The 17,766-nt window shown below is 39.0% G+C and overlaps 2 protein-coding genes and 1 pseudogene across 4 annotated transcripts in view; 1 reads left to right on the plus strand and 2 right to left on the minus strand.

Annotated features, from left to right (window-relative positions):
* Positions 1-5,320: 5,320 nt before the first annotated feature.
* Positions 5,321-12,115, minus strand: CCDC59 (coiled-coil domain containing 59). The gene is made up of 4 exons (XM_059080385.2): positions 11,518-12,115; positions 10,201-10,537; positions 8,995-9,094; positions 5,321-7,249 (listed from the first exon to the last, which is right to left on the minus strand). The coding sequence occupies exons 1-4, from the start codon at positions 11,669-11,671 to the stop codon at positions 7,088-7,090; spliced, it is 753 nt and encodes a 250-aa protein (XP_058936368.1). The 5' UTR covers positions 11,672-12,115; the 3' UTR covers positions 5,321-7,087.
* Positions 11,792-17,766, plus strand: part of METTL25 (methyltransferase like 25) — a 117,946-nt gene continuing 111,971 nt past the window's right edge. For all 3 annotated transcript variants that reach the window (XR_010835846.1, XM_059080380.2, XM_059080381.2), the window contains exon 1: positions 11,792-12,111. Coding sequence is in view for 2 of the 3 variants with exons in the window: in XM_059080380.2 (XP_058936363.1) it covers positions 11,856-12,111 (256 nt within the window). In the remaining variant the exon portion in view is untranslated. The remainder of the gene's footprint in view (positions 12,112-17,766) is intronic.
* On the minus strand, positions 14,386-15,519 carry LOC131766295 (LIM domain-binding protein 2-like; annotated as a pseudogene).

Genomic DNA, 17,766 nt, shown 5'->3' on the forward strand with positions numbered 1-17,766 from the left:
TGTTTAGAATTCTGTTTCTATGAAATATAAATGAAATAAATGTACATGAGTACAGTTAATTGAGCCATTTTTAGTAAGGCCTAAAAGTAGTATTTATTACTATTTCAATGTGTAATCTTGGAGCAGTTTGTCCCATTTCATAGTATCAGAAGCCAAACTCGAAATTGTCATCTACAGTGTGTTCCAAGATTGAACATTTAAGCTAGTTCTCCAACTCTTTAATAGCTTTTTAAAAAGTGGCAAAACAATAATTTTGTAATCACAACTCTAAACATAAATTCCATCCTTAGTCAAATTGTAAATATGTAAGTTGATAATTCAAACATATTTGTTCCTGTCATACTTTACATAAATTATTAATGTTTCCCAGCTTTAGGCATTATTGGGACAGTAGAATACTGCAAACTCTTAAACTATTTCAATCAAGAGCAAAGACCTATTCTCTCCTTTCCCACTAGATTAGTGGTTTCTGATTTCGAGAACAATACATATTCCATTACTGCTAAAACTTCTTTGTATACAAAAAGGTTGTTGGCATGACTCCTGTGGGTGGCTTACTTTTCAGGCCACTAATGTAAAAACATTCTATTAAACCAAATAATGTGGATAAGCCTTCAGAGTTGATGATAGAGTATACACCCTGGGAAGCATATAGAAATATCGAGAATTATAAATTGTGTTAATCCATATTGCAGAATACATCTCAAAAAATAATTTTAAAGGGCTAGGCGTGGGTTGCTCTAAATTTTAGGCCTCTCTTCTCTGGTTCACAACTTAGATTTGTTTTAAAAATTAATTTGTTAATAAAGTATATCAAAAATAAATTTGCTTGGAAAAACAGTTTGGGGGTAAATGTAATAAGTGAATTTAGCAGTAGTTTATCACTTTTTAATAAAGGAAGCAGTTATTGTGAATGTTTACAATTTAAAATGATACACTGATACTATACCAAATTATATGTAGATTAGGAAAAAAGAAATCCAAACTACTCTTCTCAAAAAGCAAGCATAAAATGCAGGTCACACAGATATGCTAATACTTTTTAAACAAATTCAGGTTTTAATCTACATTTAAAAGCACAAAAAGTCACCTTCAAAACCTACTGCCATGGTATAAACTCAAGCAGAATTTCTAAAAGACTTTCTCCTAAGGATGGCAAGTGAGGGTGGATGGTATTAAGGATCTACTTGACTTTTTCCACTTCTGTGAAACCAGCTCCTTCTGCTAGTTTCTCTATTTCTAGTGTATTAATATTACATATACTATAATAATAGTATATGATAATAAAATAATTTTAGTATGCATATATATAATAATAAAAGACCAAATATAGGAGGCTCTCACAAAAAAGGTTTGGGGGGGATAAGAAATGGAGTTAGGTCTTCTATAACCATGAGATGGTGAACAATCTCTGTTCCATATTAGGCAAACAAGATCTCTCAGTGACGTCCATTCGATGACTATATCTGGATTGGTGGCTTAAGTAAGCCCTAGGCTGGTTAGAGTGTTTGTATGGTGCCCATTTTAGGATTCCACCATCAAAGCACCTCTGCATTATATGTGATTTCCCCAATTTGGGATTATGGCATTTGGCTGCCTCTGCTTTGTATGTAGTGTGCCCAAGAGGTCAAAGTTCATCTGTCCCTTCTTGTGGTTATCCCTCTATCCCAGAGGAGAAAGTTTGACCATAAGAAATTCAGTCTACTCTAGCATAGAATCATCTTTGAGTGTCACTATATATCAGAGGTTTAGCAATAAAGCTGATTCATTAAGATAACAATTCTCTGAAACCTGTACAACTGTACTGTATTACCATAAACACAACTGCAAGTAGAAATTTTCCTTGATCCAAGCAACCCTTCTAGCCAGTGATGAACTAATTTTGGTGGATGGAATATTTCTTTGCCTTCACTAATGGGTTCTGTACAATCTGTAATGTTGATATAAGGTAGGCTAAATTTCTAAGCCTAATCAGCTAACAGGTAACATGCAATAAGCTCTGGTTTCACCAACCTGATATAGGGAAGAAGGAGTTACTCAAAATCAATCCTTAGAAAACTTGCACTGAAGACCCTTGGTATTGTATCCCACTATCATTTTTATATTATTTTTTATTTCTTGAACATACCTGAAAGTGACATGTATTTGTGTTGATTATTATCTATTATTGTTTTTAGGCCTCTGAAATTGAGTTTTAACAAAAGTTGTCTCCACTTAGACCTCATGGCCTGTGTGGTTTTTTATCAGGTAAACCGGGCCTCTGCAGAGAAACACAGGAAAGTTTTCCCAAACCTCATATGGATCATGGTCATTGGGGACTAGAGTAATCACAGATGTCTTGCATAATAACTAGAATTACAAGATACTGGTAGCATGGAGATATTCTGTAAAAAAAAAAAAAAAAAAAGTTCCCATATACCCAAGCCTTTCTGCACTAAATGCTATTGCAAAGGCACAGGCTAACTATAACCATGTATTTCGAATACACCAAGAACTGAATATGGTTAAACTCAACTATACTGAGAGAAAACAATGATCTAGTGATATTTGGGTTAAATGACCAACAATACCAGAACAATAATTACAAAAAGAGAATGATTGTTTTAAAGAAATTCATTCGGCTGTCTTATTTTGTCAGTTTCAGGCATGGACTATACATCCACTGTCTTCTCCCTGGTTCACAGTTCTTCAGCAAAGTGACTGCTTCTTGTCTGCTTCTGGAGACTTTTTTGACTCAGCCTCAGTTTAAGGTCTCATGTGAGTAGAAATCCACTGATTTGGTAGTTGGTAGCTTGGTTGGCAGTTTGCTTGCACTGTGAAACAGGAGCCCATAATAAGAACAGAAATGGTATTCAGTAATGTCAAAAAGCATTTTCAAGTTGATATGTGTTATGGACTGAATTGTATCCCCCAAAAAGGATATACTGGAGTCCTAACTACCAGGACCTCAGAATGTGACCTTATTTGGAGGTAAGGTCTTTACAGAGGTAATCATATGAAAATAGGGGAATTAGGGTGAGTCCTAATACAACTGGTGTCTTTATCGTAAGGGAAATTTGGAAACAAAGGCATGCATACAGGTAGGACACCACGTGAAGACTAGAGTTTGCTAATACATGCCAAGGAGCCAGAGCTAGAAGAGAGACGTGAAGCAGATCTTTCCCTAGTGCCTTCCCAGGGAGCATGGCTCTTCCAACACCTTGATGTCAGACTTCTAGCCTCCATCCCTGTGATGGACAATTCTGTTTTTCAGAAGGTTGGTCTGATTGCTGTGAGTCAACTGTAGCTGGCTTAAATTGAGCAGTTATCCATCCGAAGGTTTGATGGGGAAGGATGTCAACTTGGTGGGGAGAGAAGCATCTCATACAGCTGGGGTGGTAGCTGGGGTGGTAAAAGCTGCTCATTTAGCATGTAGCCCTGCAAGGGCATTGCCGTTGGCTTTGGGTCTGCCTATGTGCTTCTATTTAATAACCATTTTTTCTTTGTGAGTTTTGAATAGCTTCTACTAAATCATTGATATTGTTCCCACAGTTAGTCAAAATATCTGAAGAAGTCACAAATCCTTTAGGTTTTATGACATTTCAAAATCATGAGCAATTCTAAAAGCATATCTTTTGTCTTTTGCCACAATAAAGGCTTCAGTCAGAGCTATTAATTCTGCTACCTGGGAAGATAAAATATGAAATGGAGCCCCTTAATGGCTGCATTTTCAGCAGATACAACAAACGAGGAGGCCTTTGTAATTTCTAAGATAAAATCCATCTATAAACCGTATTATATCAAGATGAACTGAAAGGGGTTCTGTAAGATCGGTCCTGGGCATGCTTTCCTCAGTTATTGCTAGAGTCACATGTTTCCCCTTCATCCTGAAAAGGAATCAAATTACAAGAGTAAGGTTTGAACTGTGTTAAATAGTGATGTGTAAGAGAGATAAAAAGGGCTTCATAAATGGAAAAGTTGCTGCTGGAGAAATCTTGTGTTGTCTAAAAGTAACAATGATTGTTCAGCAGGTGCAAACCACAGTCAGTGAGAAGCAAACAACATATTGGCAGAGGCTTCGACCAGTCTGACAGCTGCTGCCGAGTTCTGCAAGCATAAAAAGTATGCCTCAGTTACTAAACCAAGGACTAGGTTAAGAGAGGCAGCGTACAGGCTCCAGCGAGCTAATACTCCTAATATATCATCCTGTCTCTCGTGAACAAAAGGAGAAGTGTTCGACATGGTTAGGGGTACCCAAAGTGGGGGACTGTTGAAGAGAAGCAGTGAAAGAGGAGAAAGCTGCTTTCACTCTGCTTTGCATGGAAAAGGCTCAGGAATTGTTGCTTTAATAAGTTCATGAGGGGCTACCCTGGTGGCACAGTGGCTGAGAATCCACCTGCCGATGCAGGGGACGCGAGTTCATGCCGCGGAGCGGCTGGGCCCGAGAGCCATGGCCGCTGAGCCTGCGCGTCCAGAGCCTGTGCTCCGCAACGGGAGAGGCCACAACAGTGAGGCCCGCATAAAGTTCATGAAGACTGAGCTACTGTTTTTTAAAATTAGGCATTTATTGCTCGCAATAACCAGTTAATTCCCCCAATATTCTTTTGTTTTTTAGTTTAGAACGTTGGTCAAATGGAATCATCTCTGTTCCGGTGAATGGAAAACATCCATGGCTGACAGATTGTGACCCAAATAATTTATACAATTTAACAAAATTATAGCTTTTTTTTTTACATGGTTTGTAAAGCTTTTCAGCTGATATTGAAGAGCTATATTAAGTCTTCTTGTGAACTACTTAGATTAAGAGGGCACAGTAATCTACATATTGTACAAGGATGAACTCTCAAAGAAAAATTAAATCCTTTCGTTTAGACTGACTTGCTTAGATGGAATGAGAATTCTGTAAATCCCTGAGGTATAACCATCTAGATATAGTTTTCCCACAAAAATAACAAATATTAACTGTCTTTATTTATGTGTCTAGTAAAGGAAGCTGCATATAAACTGACCACTGTGAAATATTTACTTTTTCAGGGACGGAGGACAGGGCATATTTGTGTTGGGTACTAGGCATCTAGGGGTCACTATTCCATTGCTCACCTTGAGATCTTGAACAAACAGGGGTAGCCTTTTCTGATCAGCTTCTTAACTGGCTGTGTGGGAGTACTGCGAGGACTATGATGTGGCCATCCTTATTGTAATAAAGACTCAGAGAAATGCATTTCATCCCTGAGGTTTCTTCAAGTTTGAATGGCTACTGGGATGACCTCAGTGGGGGGTTTTGGAAATGGATGTAGCTCATGCAGCTCCTCAGAAGTGAATATTAATTCAACATCAAGTCTATGGTGTGTCTCAATTTTTAAAAGGTCCAAAGAGTACAACATCCAAAGTAATTATAACACTTGCCTCACACTCACCAGATTTACACAGCAGTTTATCCTGGACAAAACTATGTTCCCAGAACCCAGTAGCTGTTATTGTCAAAGACAATTCATAGTACAAACTCTACAGTAGAAACTCATGGGTCTGTAGGGAGGATAACTGGGGATGGCTTCAGCCTAATCATGCCAACCAGTTTATGCCAATTGTCAGGCGTCCATGCCCTGCACACTTCAAATAAATTGGATGAAATTTTTCAGCAAGAAGTTAGATTTATCACCATGCATTTAGCATGGCACACTGTATCTTCTCTCCGGCATTTCAAACACTGAGACTATCTTGCAAAGTATAGATTTGCTGTGGTGCAGTCCCAATCACAAGGTGTCATTTGTGGTCCTGATCTTTCCTATCTAGTATTATCAAAATCTCTTTATATTCAGAATTTGCTCTTTTACACTGTATTTTATGACTGGCATGATTTATTTACTTATTTAACATCTTTATTGGAGTATAACTGCTTTACAACGGTGTTAGTTTCTGCTTTATAACAAAGTGAACCAGCTATACATACACATATATCCCCATATCTCCTCCCTCTTGCGTCTCCCTCCTTGAACTTTTTAGATGCAGAATGCTCAGTACAATGGGAGGACTTACCAAAACCTTAATGCAATATTGGGCTGCATCTGTTACCACTTATAAAGGACTGCACTTTACTATGCAATGTTTTACAAATATTATTGCAGTTCTTTTGTTTTAATGAAGATAACCAAGCCTTTCTCATTTTGCAGTGATTGCAAGGAGGCAGGAGAAGCAGTATTCCAGTACTTCCCCTTGGCTCACAAACCTACCAACAGAGACAACTCTGGTAAGGTCCAGTAACAATGTTCTTACATAATAGGGTCCCACAGGATCTGGAAAGCTTAATTCCTGCTGTGACACTGCTGGGTTACCATCATCATTCAAAAAATATTACACTAGCAAGCTATGTACATCCACTTAAGGAAAGATTATAAATATCAAACTCTGCTTTATAAAGACCTCACTATAATATGGTGGGGGCCGAAGGTAGAAACCTGCTTCTAGGTTTCTGGAAAGACCATCCCCCTATAAAATGCACTTAATTTAAAATAAATTAAAAAGTCGAAGGGGAGTCTCTGCCTCCTTCACCATTCCATTACTATGGAATTTCAAAACCATAATAGTTGATTGCTGAATTTAAACATTTGATTGAAATGATTTGTTGAAAGCTCTGCTCCCTTATTTTCAAAACACTTTATTTCATCTGAATTTCATATGGTATAAAAGTTATTACATGCTTGAACCTGCTGCTCAAATAGCAGGTTCTTTCAGTTCCTTTTTTTATTTTGGCCATACCAAGCAGCATTCTGGATCTTAGTTCCCCGACCATGGATGGAACCTGTGGCCCCTGCAGTGGAAGCATGGAGTCTTAACCACTGGACTGCCAGGGAAGTTCCCTCTTTCAGTTTTTAAGGCCAACCTTCATTCAGCAGCAAATAAATAAGAAACAAATATATAATGCAGAGCATATATAGAAAATTTTCTTTTAGAAAAACAAAAATATTTGGACATTTTATATTTAGTATAGCTTAGCAATCCAGTCTGTGTTGACAAATTTAGTTAACTGTTAGGAGGGACAGTACCTATACAAGAAACTCAATGGCCAGCAGATATTTTAACCCTTGATTAATCAGGCAACATGTCTGACCTAATTTTTTTCTTGTATTTTTTTTAGAAGATACTCCATTTGTAAATTCAAGTTTGGTTGCCCCTTTTTAGTCTTTTTGCTCAATATTTTGAACACTTCCATTTTCTTCTTTTTGTAGAGCCTTTGAGCTTCTTCTCTCTCTTGTTTTCTCCTCTCAAATTCCTAAAATTATTAACATAATTATCATTAGTAACAAACAATAGATATTGTTCAGTAATTCTGTTGAAATAGCTATCACCATGCACACTTCAGGTTTGTCTTATATTTTGCAAAATGTGAAATGTTACTCCTAAGTGCAGCAGTGTACCCTCTCTGCCACTATGATACATGCTATGCCATAGAATAATGTAAAGTTATTAAACAATTTTAATTATTTGTATACGAATAATTAAAGCACAGAAGAAAGAAGGCACATTTATTTAATGGTTTCACATTTAATTAGATCCACGGAAGAGTCAGAAGTGACATTAGAGGTTATCTAGTCCATGTAACACAAATCATTTCCAGAATATCTGGTATTCTTTTAAATTTGCCATCTGATCCAGATTTAATTCAGGAAGCATTTATTGACTACAAACTATATATATGTAAAATATTGTGCTAGGTATTATGGTTTTGATTATTTAAGAATTATCATGCTCATTTGATTTGCTAAGATAAAGACTCAAATTCATTGGAGTTTAAAGAAAAATAATTAGAAGTTATATAGACCTGAAAAATCACTACTTGAAATACAATATTCTTAAATATAAAAGTTAAACATTCTTAAATCATGCAATATGTGAACTGTTTTTCAGTTTCCCCTGTAATGCATATAGCCCCCAAATGACACAGCCTTACATTTGTATGGTGACATAAACGAAGTGCTTTCATATACGTCACAGCATTTTCCATTCTTTTAAAACTTTTTATGGTAGGATTTATCTTCACCTTACAGATAAGGGGCTGATGCTCAATTTTCACAATTACGAAGATGTAACATTTATATATACATAAAGGAAGTTTTTTTTTAAATAGTAAATGTTTTTCAGTATAATGGTCCATATTTCATCTGGTATACTATTTCCAAAGGTGGCAGGTATCAGAAGGTTGGTTAAAAAAAATGCATAATCTTAACAAACTATGAAACAAAGGTCCAGTTTTTCCATGGAGAAATGTTCCCGCTTTACCCTAGTCTGCTATCAGTTTAAGACTAATCATACGAATTTTAGATGTTAAACTTCCAGATTTCTTAATTACACAATTTGTAAAGCTAAGACATAAAAGAAATTATATGTCAGCGCCATCTTTGTGGTATTTTTGATTGATGTGCTCTCCTTTTTAAAGTGATAGATTAATATAGCTTCAATATAAGAAATAAGAATTAACCACAAATAAAATAATTTTCTTGAAGCTGTGGATACTTGTTCTGCTCATTTGAAAAAGGCTGTTATAATTTTGGGTTTCTGAATGATAACAAAGTGTGGCAACTTTTTGCTAAGTTAATCTAGTAAGGTTTTTAATAAGCAAGACCAACTCTTTAATGTAAATTTATGAAAATCATCTACATTTTTAAAAAAATCAGTAGTTCTCAAATTTTATCACGCATAATCTCTTGAGGCACTTGTTAAAAAAAACGCAACTATTTGGACCTTACTCTTGAGAAACACTGTCCCAGATGCTCATATTATTAACCTATGAGCAGTACCTTTAAAATCCTATTCTTGACTACTACTATCACCTCTCAAGGGTAATATAAACAATCAAGGAATCTGAATGTTGAAATTCTCCAGCTCTTCTCAGATTATTCATTTACTCAGCAAATATTTACAGAGGGCATACCATGTGCCCCATGTTAAAAAGAAAAGCTTACATATACACTTAGGATGAAGAAACATGAATCTAAATATTTTAAAAGTAGATCTTACTTGTCTCTTAGCAGCACGCTTAGCTTGTATCTGCTCATACTCTTCCTGTGCTTTCTGATTTGATGTTTTCTTTTTCTTTTTCTTTGGAATAGTAATGGAACTTTGCAAGATAAATGAAAACAAATCACAAGTATTAAAACTAATATAACCAAAATTATGGCACAATTATGTCAAATAGTACTTGTATAGTCACATTTCACTAATGCAACTTAAGGGGTGGGGGTGAAGAGAATTTGAAAGAAAGAGGACATTAATTTTATTAGTAAAATGCCCAAATAACGTATTAGAAATTTTGTTACAGCTTTCAAGATATAGAAAATAGTAAATGCAAAGTCTTGGAGAAATATTTCAACCAGGGAAAATACAGAAAGCTCTGAAAGATCTGAAAATGTTTAAAAACAGGAAACAAGCATATGAATGGTAGAAGTGACAGACTGAAAAAGGCATTAATTTGAAGTACATTATGAAGGACCTTGTGGGTGTACATGAACTTTAATCCCAAAGTTCTTTGACCAACTTGTCTCTATGCCATTTCATTTGTTTTTTTAATTGCAACCAAGTCTATGTCCTCTGGGGGAAAAAAAATCCAGGTTAATAATAACAGTAGTAGTAGCAGTTAACACTCGTGTAACACTTCCCATGTATCACATGCCTTTTAAAATACCTATAAAAATGAACTCATTTAATCTTCACAACATCTGAGATAGGTCTAAGATACCATAGTCTGTAAATAATCCATTCTGGAGTTGTACAACATGGCAGCAGTAAATTACATACTTACTATTATTATTTGAATTTTAGAGAAGAGGACATTGGGCACCAACATATTAAAGCCAGCTCCAAAGTCCACGATGTTAAGCACTACACTATAATACCTCTCAAAAATTAGACTTTCTTAAAAAACATACATTAATAACAGGAGTTAACCATGATCCAAGTAAGTTAAATGTACTTGAGAGGCTGAAATCTAAAACCCAGGTCTCTTAACTCCCATTCCATTACTTCGTCTATTAAGCCTACCTGACTTAATTTATAGTCATTTAAGCTAACATGAAAGCTTCCATGAAAATATTTTCACATAATTACCTGTGACTTCTAATATGCCTTAAGAAAAATCCCAATTACTACAGAAATTGTTCTGTAATCTCTTTCCTAAAACCCTACTTCCATCTACAATGAAGAATTTCAAAAGGTGGTAATACATACTTTATTCTTATGCTACGTTGTTCTTCTGGATGAGGCTGCTCAATGCTACAATGTTCTTCAGAAAAAGCCTGGTCAATGCTACCCTGCTCTTCTGGCAAAGGCTGATCAACTTGTTCTTCTGACAGAGGCTGGTCAACTTGTTCTAACAAAGACTGGTCAGCTTTTCTAATCTGCTTCCTGAGTCTTTCCTCTTCAGCTAAATAGAGATGTTTCAGATGATCAGGGTACCGATCTGTGAACTGGGATTCCCGTGAGGTTTTAGCCTTCTTTTCCCTCCATATCAATTTCTTGTAATTTTGCTGAATTTTTAGTTTTCTTCGAAATGCAAAACCTTGTCCTGTTGAAGAATATATCAGTCATGAATTACTTTCTGAGAAAATAATTTGCATGGAAAATGTAGTTGCTAAATTAAAATTAAAAGCTTTTTACATCATCACATTTAGATGCTAGAATTACATTATGTTTTGCTTTAAAACGTTATTTCAAGAAAACAAGTTTAAGCTAATGGAATGAACAGTACACTGGTCCTTCGCAAAAAGACCAGGCTAACAGTAATTGTGCAGAACTAAAGAATCTCAAAGAAGGAAAAAAGACTAGAGCGTTGCACAACTCCAACTTATTGTACTCACAAATCAAACAGATTTCTTAATTCATCTAAAACACTTAACCTAGGTCTTCACTAAATACCTCCGGGAAAAAACCCTCACATCTATTACCTTGCGTTAGAGAAAATACTCTATTGCTGATTTTCTAAAGTAATTCAACGCAAACGAGGAAAGATGGTGTATGACTTTCTCAACAGCAATTATCAGAAAACTACTTATTTAAGATTTATACATTCCAAATGGGTTTTTAAAGTACTTACAAACAGCAAGACAAAATGAAAAACACAACTAAAACGAAGCAAATAAACACAGTAAGAGAAGACTGGAGGGCGCTGGGGTTATTTGTAATCAGCAAGAGTGTGTGGCAGTACATTTCCGGCCCCGCCTTCTATCCTTTACCGTAATACATGCACAAATGGACTCATAGATTCTCTCTGCTTACGGTTTCACGGACAAAATGTAGAGGAAAAGAGTTCTCATTAAAAAATGGGATTAAGTCGAGGAAAACGTTGAAAGATTTAGAGCAACACTGCCTCTCCTTCCCATCCAGAACTCCGAGAAGCCCACGGCTTCAGCAGACTTAAGAATAGATTTCTCTGCCCCAAGTACGGCTCGGTCTGGTTCCTGAATCCTTCCCAGCTTGGGCGGATCGCGTATCCTAAGATTTCGCAGGCCCGAGGACTTGTAAAAGGCTGCCTTCTTACATACATACCCTCGCGAACGCTCCCCGCGAAGGCTTGCGGATGATTAGGTCGCCACGTCCTCCGTTTCACATTCTTATTTCTGAATCCGATCAGTGAAACTCCTTCGCCACGCGTCCTAAAGCTCCCTGTCTGCCCCACTGCGGCATGCCTTACCGGAGCCATGGCACACCAACCACGGCGCCAGAAAAACACAACTGGCGCGGTAAAAAATACGTCATCAGGCAGAAGCAATCAGCCGCCCACCCACAGTTCAGGTCGGAATTCTACTTATCTGGCCTATGCTTTCCACTGAGCCCTAGCCTTGCGGCCACGTTTGCGCCACCTACAGCTCGGGAGGGTGGGCGTCATGGCGGCTTCTGGGCCGCTCCCGGTGACCCAGGACCTGTCCACGTTGCGTGCCAAGTTGCAGGGGCTGCTGCGGTTCCTGACGGAAGCCCTGTCCATTTCCAGTGCACATACAGTGGACTTCTACACGGAGTCCGTGTGGCAGCAAGTGGTCGACTTGCCCCCGGAGACGGTGCTGGCGGCGCTGAGATCGCCAGCGGAGGCGGAGGCCCAGCCCTCGGAGGCGCGCCTCCAGGTGGAAGCCGAGAGTGGATCAGGTGAATGGCGGGTGGGCGGGGCGTTCAGGAAGGCGGAGAGACGTCCCGCTTTCCTGAAGGGTGAAGGGTGAAGGGTGAAGGGTGGTGTCCCGTAGCGGAAGTGGAGCGGAAACAGGTACACGGCTGGGCTGGCCCTGGCGGGTTAGGGATCAGAGCCCCTCTCCGCTTCCTGGCGGCGTGGGGCGGGACGCTCCTCCCGAATCCCCTGTCTTCCATGTGTGCTTGTGTATTTCCACAGTTTAAAGAGAGCAAGAAACATTGCTAGGACCTTTCTTCATTTAGTAATTCAACAATCATTTTCTTAACTGGAGGGGAACAGTGCTTGTAGATTGCATGTGGAGCACAGCAGAAGACAAATCAACACCTAACAATCAAGATCATTTCAAATGGTGATTATGGCTAAGAAGAAAATAAAACCAGTCAACTGTGATAGCGACTGTGTGAGGAGGCTGCTTTCACCTGGTTGGTTGGTCATGAGTCTGAGAAGGCGCCGGCCTGCAGTGAGCCGCAGGAAGGGATTTCAGGCCCATGGGATCGCGGAGGCCCTGGGCAGGAAAGAGCGGGCCGGGTTGAGGTTCAGATTCCTGAGTGGCTAAAGCGAAGTGCCGGGCAGTGGCAGGTGCGGCCAGGGAAGTACGCAGTGCCGGATCGCGCGGGGCTCTGTGGGCCTCGGAAGGATGCTGAATTTGAAGTAGGATGAGAAAGCTTTGGGCAATTTAGTCAATATAGTGCCTGAATATACTTTACATTTGAAAAGATAACTGTGATAGTTATTTGAAGAACAGACTAGCGGGGCAAATCTGAGAGGCCAGTTAGAAGGCCATTTCAGTAATACAAGGAAGAGATGAGACGATTGTGGGCTAGGATGGTAGTAGTGAAGACCGGGAATATTTGCTATCTCTTTTGAAAACTGTTTATAAAATATCTACTACTGAAACTTAGATTCTACTAAGGCAAGTACATTTTGGAAGTAGTATGATGAGGAGACACCAGCAGGATCCTGGGATTTCTTCTACTTTGTTTCCAGGCGGTCCCAACCTTGCCCTTGCTAGTGAACTTTATTCACTTGAGCATTCTCTGAAGGCAAAGCACCACTGGCGGGCCTTCCTATGATAGATCTTGGTAAATACTGGTTTCTTTAAAGTCACTGTTTATTGTTGGAAAGTTAGTCACTTCTTGCTTTTTTTTTGGTCGTTAACACAGTTTATTATTGGCACACTTAACAGTAAAGCATACATAAAATCCACCAGTTTTATAATACACGGAGCCACTGTGTCTTTACATGTATAGAGAAACGCATTAATATGCAAATGGAAAAATTATTTTTTTATAGTTTCCCATAAATACACTGGAATTGCTCCCAAAGAAAAGTCCCTTTAAAAGAACCAGGTTAGGGCTATACAAAATTTTATACAGGAAATATACTATGAAAAGAAACAACAGTCAACTCAGATACAAAAAAAAAAAAAACACACAAAAGAGTTTCAGATTTATTAAACTGCCCACAAAATTAATGGATTACATGGCTTGAATATATTTGGATCAACAGAAATTTTACAAACGCCTACATTCTCAAGGGGCCAAGTGCCTTTCTTTACATAAAAATCTGCCTTGGTGTCTTTGATGACAAAAAGGCATTTCTTGTTTCAGCACTCGGCTAGATTAAACCAACTCAGGATGGAGGACCAATTGACATTAGCTCGGCCATAAATTACCCTGCTGGGCCCTCCTAGCTGTTACCCAATGAAAGAAAAGGTGAAGGGGAAAAAAAAAAGGTACATTTAAATTACTTTCCAAAAGTGGATTTTTTTCCTTTTCTTTTTTTACTGAAACAAGTAACTCAGATGTAAGTCAAAAAGCAGAAAATATTTTACAATATTAAAAAGTCTATCTGTAGTTGGGTTCGGCATAGAATGAGATCCTGAGTACTGAGGGTTTATTAACAATATGGCGTTTGTTGGATGATTGAGTGGGGTGGGGGAATGAAATTAACAAATGTGGTTAAAGCCAGCCAGGAGAAGCCTAGCTTTTGCTCTTATTTTAATTACGATCACTGCCAGTATCTGTGTTATCTGTGAAGGCCTCCAGGGAGGGGTCATGGAAGTTTATTTGGAATGATCTTCTCAGTTAAAAAAAGAAAGAAAGAAACTCAGATCTCTGTGGTTTAGAAATAAGTATTTGCATGGAAAAGTTTTAATGTCTCTTCCTTTCTCTGCTGTGAGTAAGGATCTGAAATAGTGATTGTAACTCACAGGGGCTATTGACAGTGGATTCTGGAGCTGGTCAATCTTACTGGGAAGCTTGGGGTGGGCGGTTTTCTGATTTGGTCTCTCGAGTGGTGGGAGGTTTACTGTTCCATGGGCTACTGTTCCCCAGGGCTGGTGAACTGGTGAAGTCTTCCTCGTCGTCCACACCATTGGCTGCATCATACTGCGTGTTTTCTAATCTAGTGATTAGCCTTTTGTCCTCGTCCCCAAACTCACCTCCCATCCGAGTTGGCTCTCCTACCACCATCAAATCCTCTGAGGAGGGCTGGAAGTGACTCATTCAGGGCCCCTCAATGCTTCTCCTTAAGTTGGCCAGAAGGGGTCACTGCTGTTGAATGACACAGGTCTCCATCCCTCCCAGGTTTGAGGCTGCAGTTCAGGATCACTCCTAGCCTAGGTACCTGACTGGACAGACTCAGGTTGGCAGCTGGCATCTTCTTACCACCCGTGCTGTTGGCAGTGTTCCCAGTGCTGCTGCTGGAGGTGCTGCTGGTGGAATTTTTTCTTTTTGTCTGTTTTCGTTGTCAGTTGCCTTGTGGGTTCTGGCGGTGCCATCAACCGCTGCCACTTCTGAAACAAGCAGGTCTTCAGGCAGTCTCGTGGACTGAGGTTGTAAGTTTTATATCTGGACATCAGTTCCTGCATTGGCTCCAGAATTACACACAACCTGAGGTAGTTGACAGTAAAATTTGCTAGCCCCATCTGGTGATGTTTTTGGACAGCTGATCCAGGACCTGAGGATCTTGTGCATGCATGGCAAGAATGCTTCTTGGGACTAACTCTCTGTATTGTCTAATGGTAAAGTGCCATGTTTTTATTCTCATGAGATCATCAAAGGTGAACTCCAAGGTCAGTCTGCCTTCTGTACCCACCTTGGTAAACATGGGCTTCCCGTGCTGGGTGACTATTGCATGCTGGTCGCAGTCCGCCGTGGTGGATGAGCTGTGGTAGGATTCTTTCGAGTGTTTGAGAATGTAATACAGGTCAGTATTACAAACACAGTGCTAAAGTAACGGGGGATGAGGGTCCTGCCGATAGCTGCTAGTGTTGGAGGGTCTCCTGCGAAGGCAGGGGGTGGCTGTGGCACACCGTGAGGACAAGGACACTGGCAGCAGAAGTTCTGGGAAGTACTCCTTGGCATGAGCTCTCGCAGAGTCTGCCATTATCCCCACCAAAGAGTCGGGTAGGCTCCAGTGCTGGGTCGCCTCAGGCCAAACAACCAGGCACTTCTTCAGTTTACTCTGGTAATGCCTAATACCTATGATAACATGGCAACTTAAACTCCAAAAGAGTTTAAGATCATGTCTGTCCTGCTGTATTCTAGCACCTAGTAAATACCTCGCATGCATAATTAAATCCTCAATGAATATTTGTTGAATGAGTTAATGAATGACTCATTCTGGCTTCCAAAAGAGTAAAAGAAACTAATTAAATATGAAGCCCAAGACTTTCATATGGGTTTAGCCTAGGTTTCATACAATGGAAGAATTAGATTGTTTACATATTCTAATAATAACAATAATAGGATTAATTGATATTTACTATTTTCCCGGCAGTGTGTTGTTTGTTTGCATATTTTCTCTTTTAATATTTACATTAGTCTGGCAAGATGGGTTCTGTTTTCCCCACTTGTGAAATTGCCAGTTGAGGAAATAATTTACGAGGGGCACAGCTTGTAATGGAGATGCAAGGCTGGGTCATCTGACCCCACAGAGTCTGAGGTGTTTATCACTGTGATAAAGGTTTTTCTGGATTATTTAAGATTGAATTACAAAGGGCATTTATTATCACAACTGATATTTTTATGACATGGATACATTTCTTATTTTTTGTTTTGTTTTTATTGTTTCCCCTTCAAGAATGTAAGAATTGTTTTGTTCACTGTCGTGTCTTTAGTGCCTAGAATGGTATCTGGTCAGAGTAGGTGGTTGATACATATTTGACGAATAAATAAATGAATAATGCCACTTATTTGTTCTCTCAGCTAGGAATAAAATACATCTTTGGGGAAACACAACCAATTTTGTGTCAATTCAACAGTAATGGAATCTAGACTAGATTATTCACCTTTGAAATGTCTCTGACCCTGCCAAATTTTATATACAAGATATTCAATTGTACAAATGGTCTGCCACCTCCAGTATTAAAAATAATGAATTTTTTATAATGTATGCTTGTAAGGAATATTAATTTTTGTTTATGTAAAGATTATGTAAATATGGACATTTTCTCCATTACTATATGAAGTCTGTTGTTTGTATCAGAGAAGAGTATTTTTTGCTCTTTGACCAGATTTGTATCTTATTAAAGAATTGTTAGTTTCTCTATAAGTATAAGTTACCACTTAATTTTTATACTGTTTAGTCAGACAGGGTACAGATTCCAATTCTCCCAGCTCTGTGACCTAGGGGAAGTTTGTTCATTCATTCAGGGGACATTTACTTAGTGTCTGCTATGTGCCAGTACTTTTCTAGGAGCTAGGGAAATAGTAGTAAATAAAGCAAATAAAAATCCGTATCTTCATCTTGCTTGCATTCTAGAGGGAATAGAAATAATTTTTTTAAAGTGCCACAGAGAAGAATCAAGTAGCAAAGAGAGGAGTAAATAAGGGGACGGGCAGGCGGAAGATATGTTTGCAATTGTAAATACGTTGTCCCAGCAAAACTGCATGGAAATAACTCTGGACAAAAAATCTAAATAAGGAGAAAATTGAGTCATGAAGCTATCTGGAGACAGAGCCTTCCAGATAGTGAGAACAGGGAGCGCAGAGGCCCTGATGTGGGAGCAGGCATGGTATGTTCAAGGAGCAGCAAGGAGACCTGAATGGATTTCCATTAGGGTCTCACAAGAAGTATGGTTTTCTGCCAGCTTGATATGAGGAGTTACAAATAAACACAGTTCCCAGAGCTGCACTGAGTTAATGCACAGTGTGTGAAAGTACACTAGCATATGTTTGGCGTAATCATTTGGTACTTTATGAGACCAAGTTGTTTCTAAAAATCCTCAGTGTAGCCATTTCAGTAGATTTCTCTTGCCAGGTAATATTCTGGTTGGTCAGAGTCCTGAAAGTTTCTTTTCCTCTGTTCATCTAAAAAGAACTAGAGAGAAAACAATCTTAATTCTCCACAATTAAAAAGGAAAGATGGTGAAAATAACTGTATTTTTTTTTTTTTTTTTGCGGTATGCGGGCCTCTCACTGCTGTGGCTTCTCCCGTTGCGGAGCACAGGCTACGGACGCGCAAGCTCAGCGTCCATGGCCGCTCCGCGGCATGTGGGATCCTCCCAGACCGCGGCACAAACCCGTGTCCCCTGCATCAGCAGGCGGACCTTCAACCACTGCGCCACCAGGGAAGCCCAAATAACTGTATTTTAAGGGCATAAATTATGG

The sequence above is a fragment of the Kogia breviceps genome, chromosome 12 (assembly GCF_026419965.1).
Source record: "Kogia breviceps isolate mKogBre1 chromosome 12, mKogBre1 haplotype 1, whole genome shotgun sequence".
NCBI lineage: Eukaryota > Metazoa > Chordata > Mammalia > Artiodactyla > Physeteridae > Kogia > Kogia breviceps.

Coding starts and splice junctions, on each gene's coding strand:
- CCDC59 (XM_059080385.2), bottom strand. CDS start 11,671: ATGGCTCCGGTAAGGCATGCCGCAGTGGGGCAGACAGGGAGCTTTAGG. Junction 10,538..11,517: donor CGCGGGGAGCGTTCGCGAGG/GTATGTATGTAA, acceptor ATTCTTCAACAG/GACAAGGTTTTGCATTTCGA. Junction 9,095..10,200: donor CAACGTAGCATAAGAATAAA/GTATGTATTACC, acceptor TATCTTGCAAAG/TTCCATTACTATTCCAAAGA.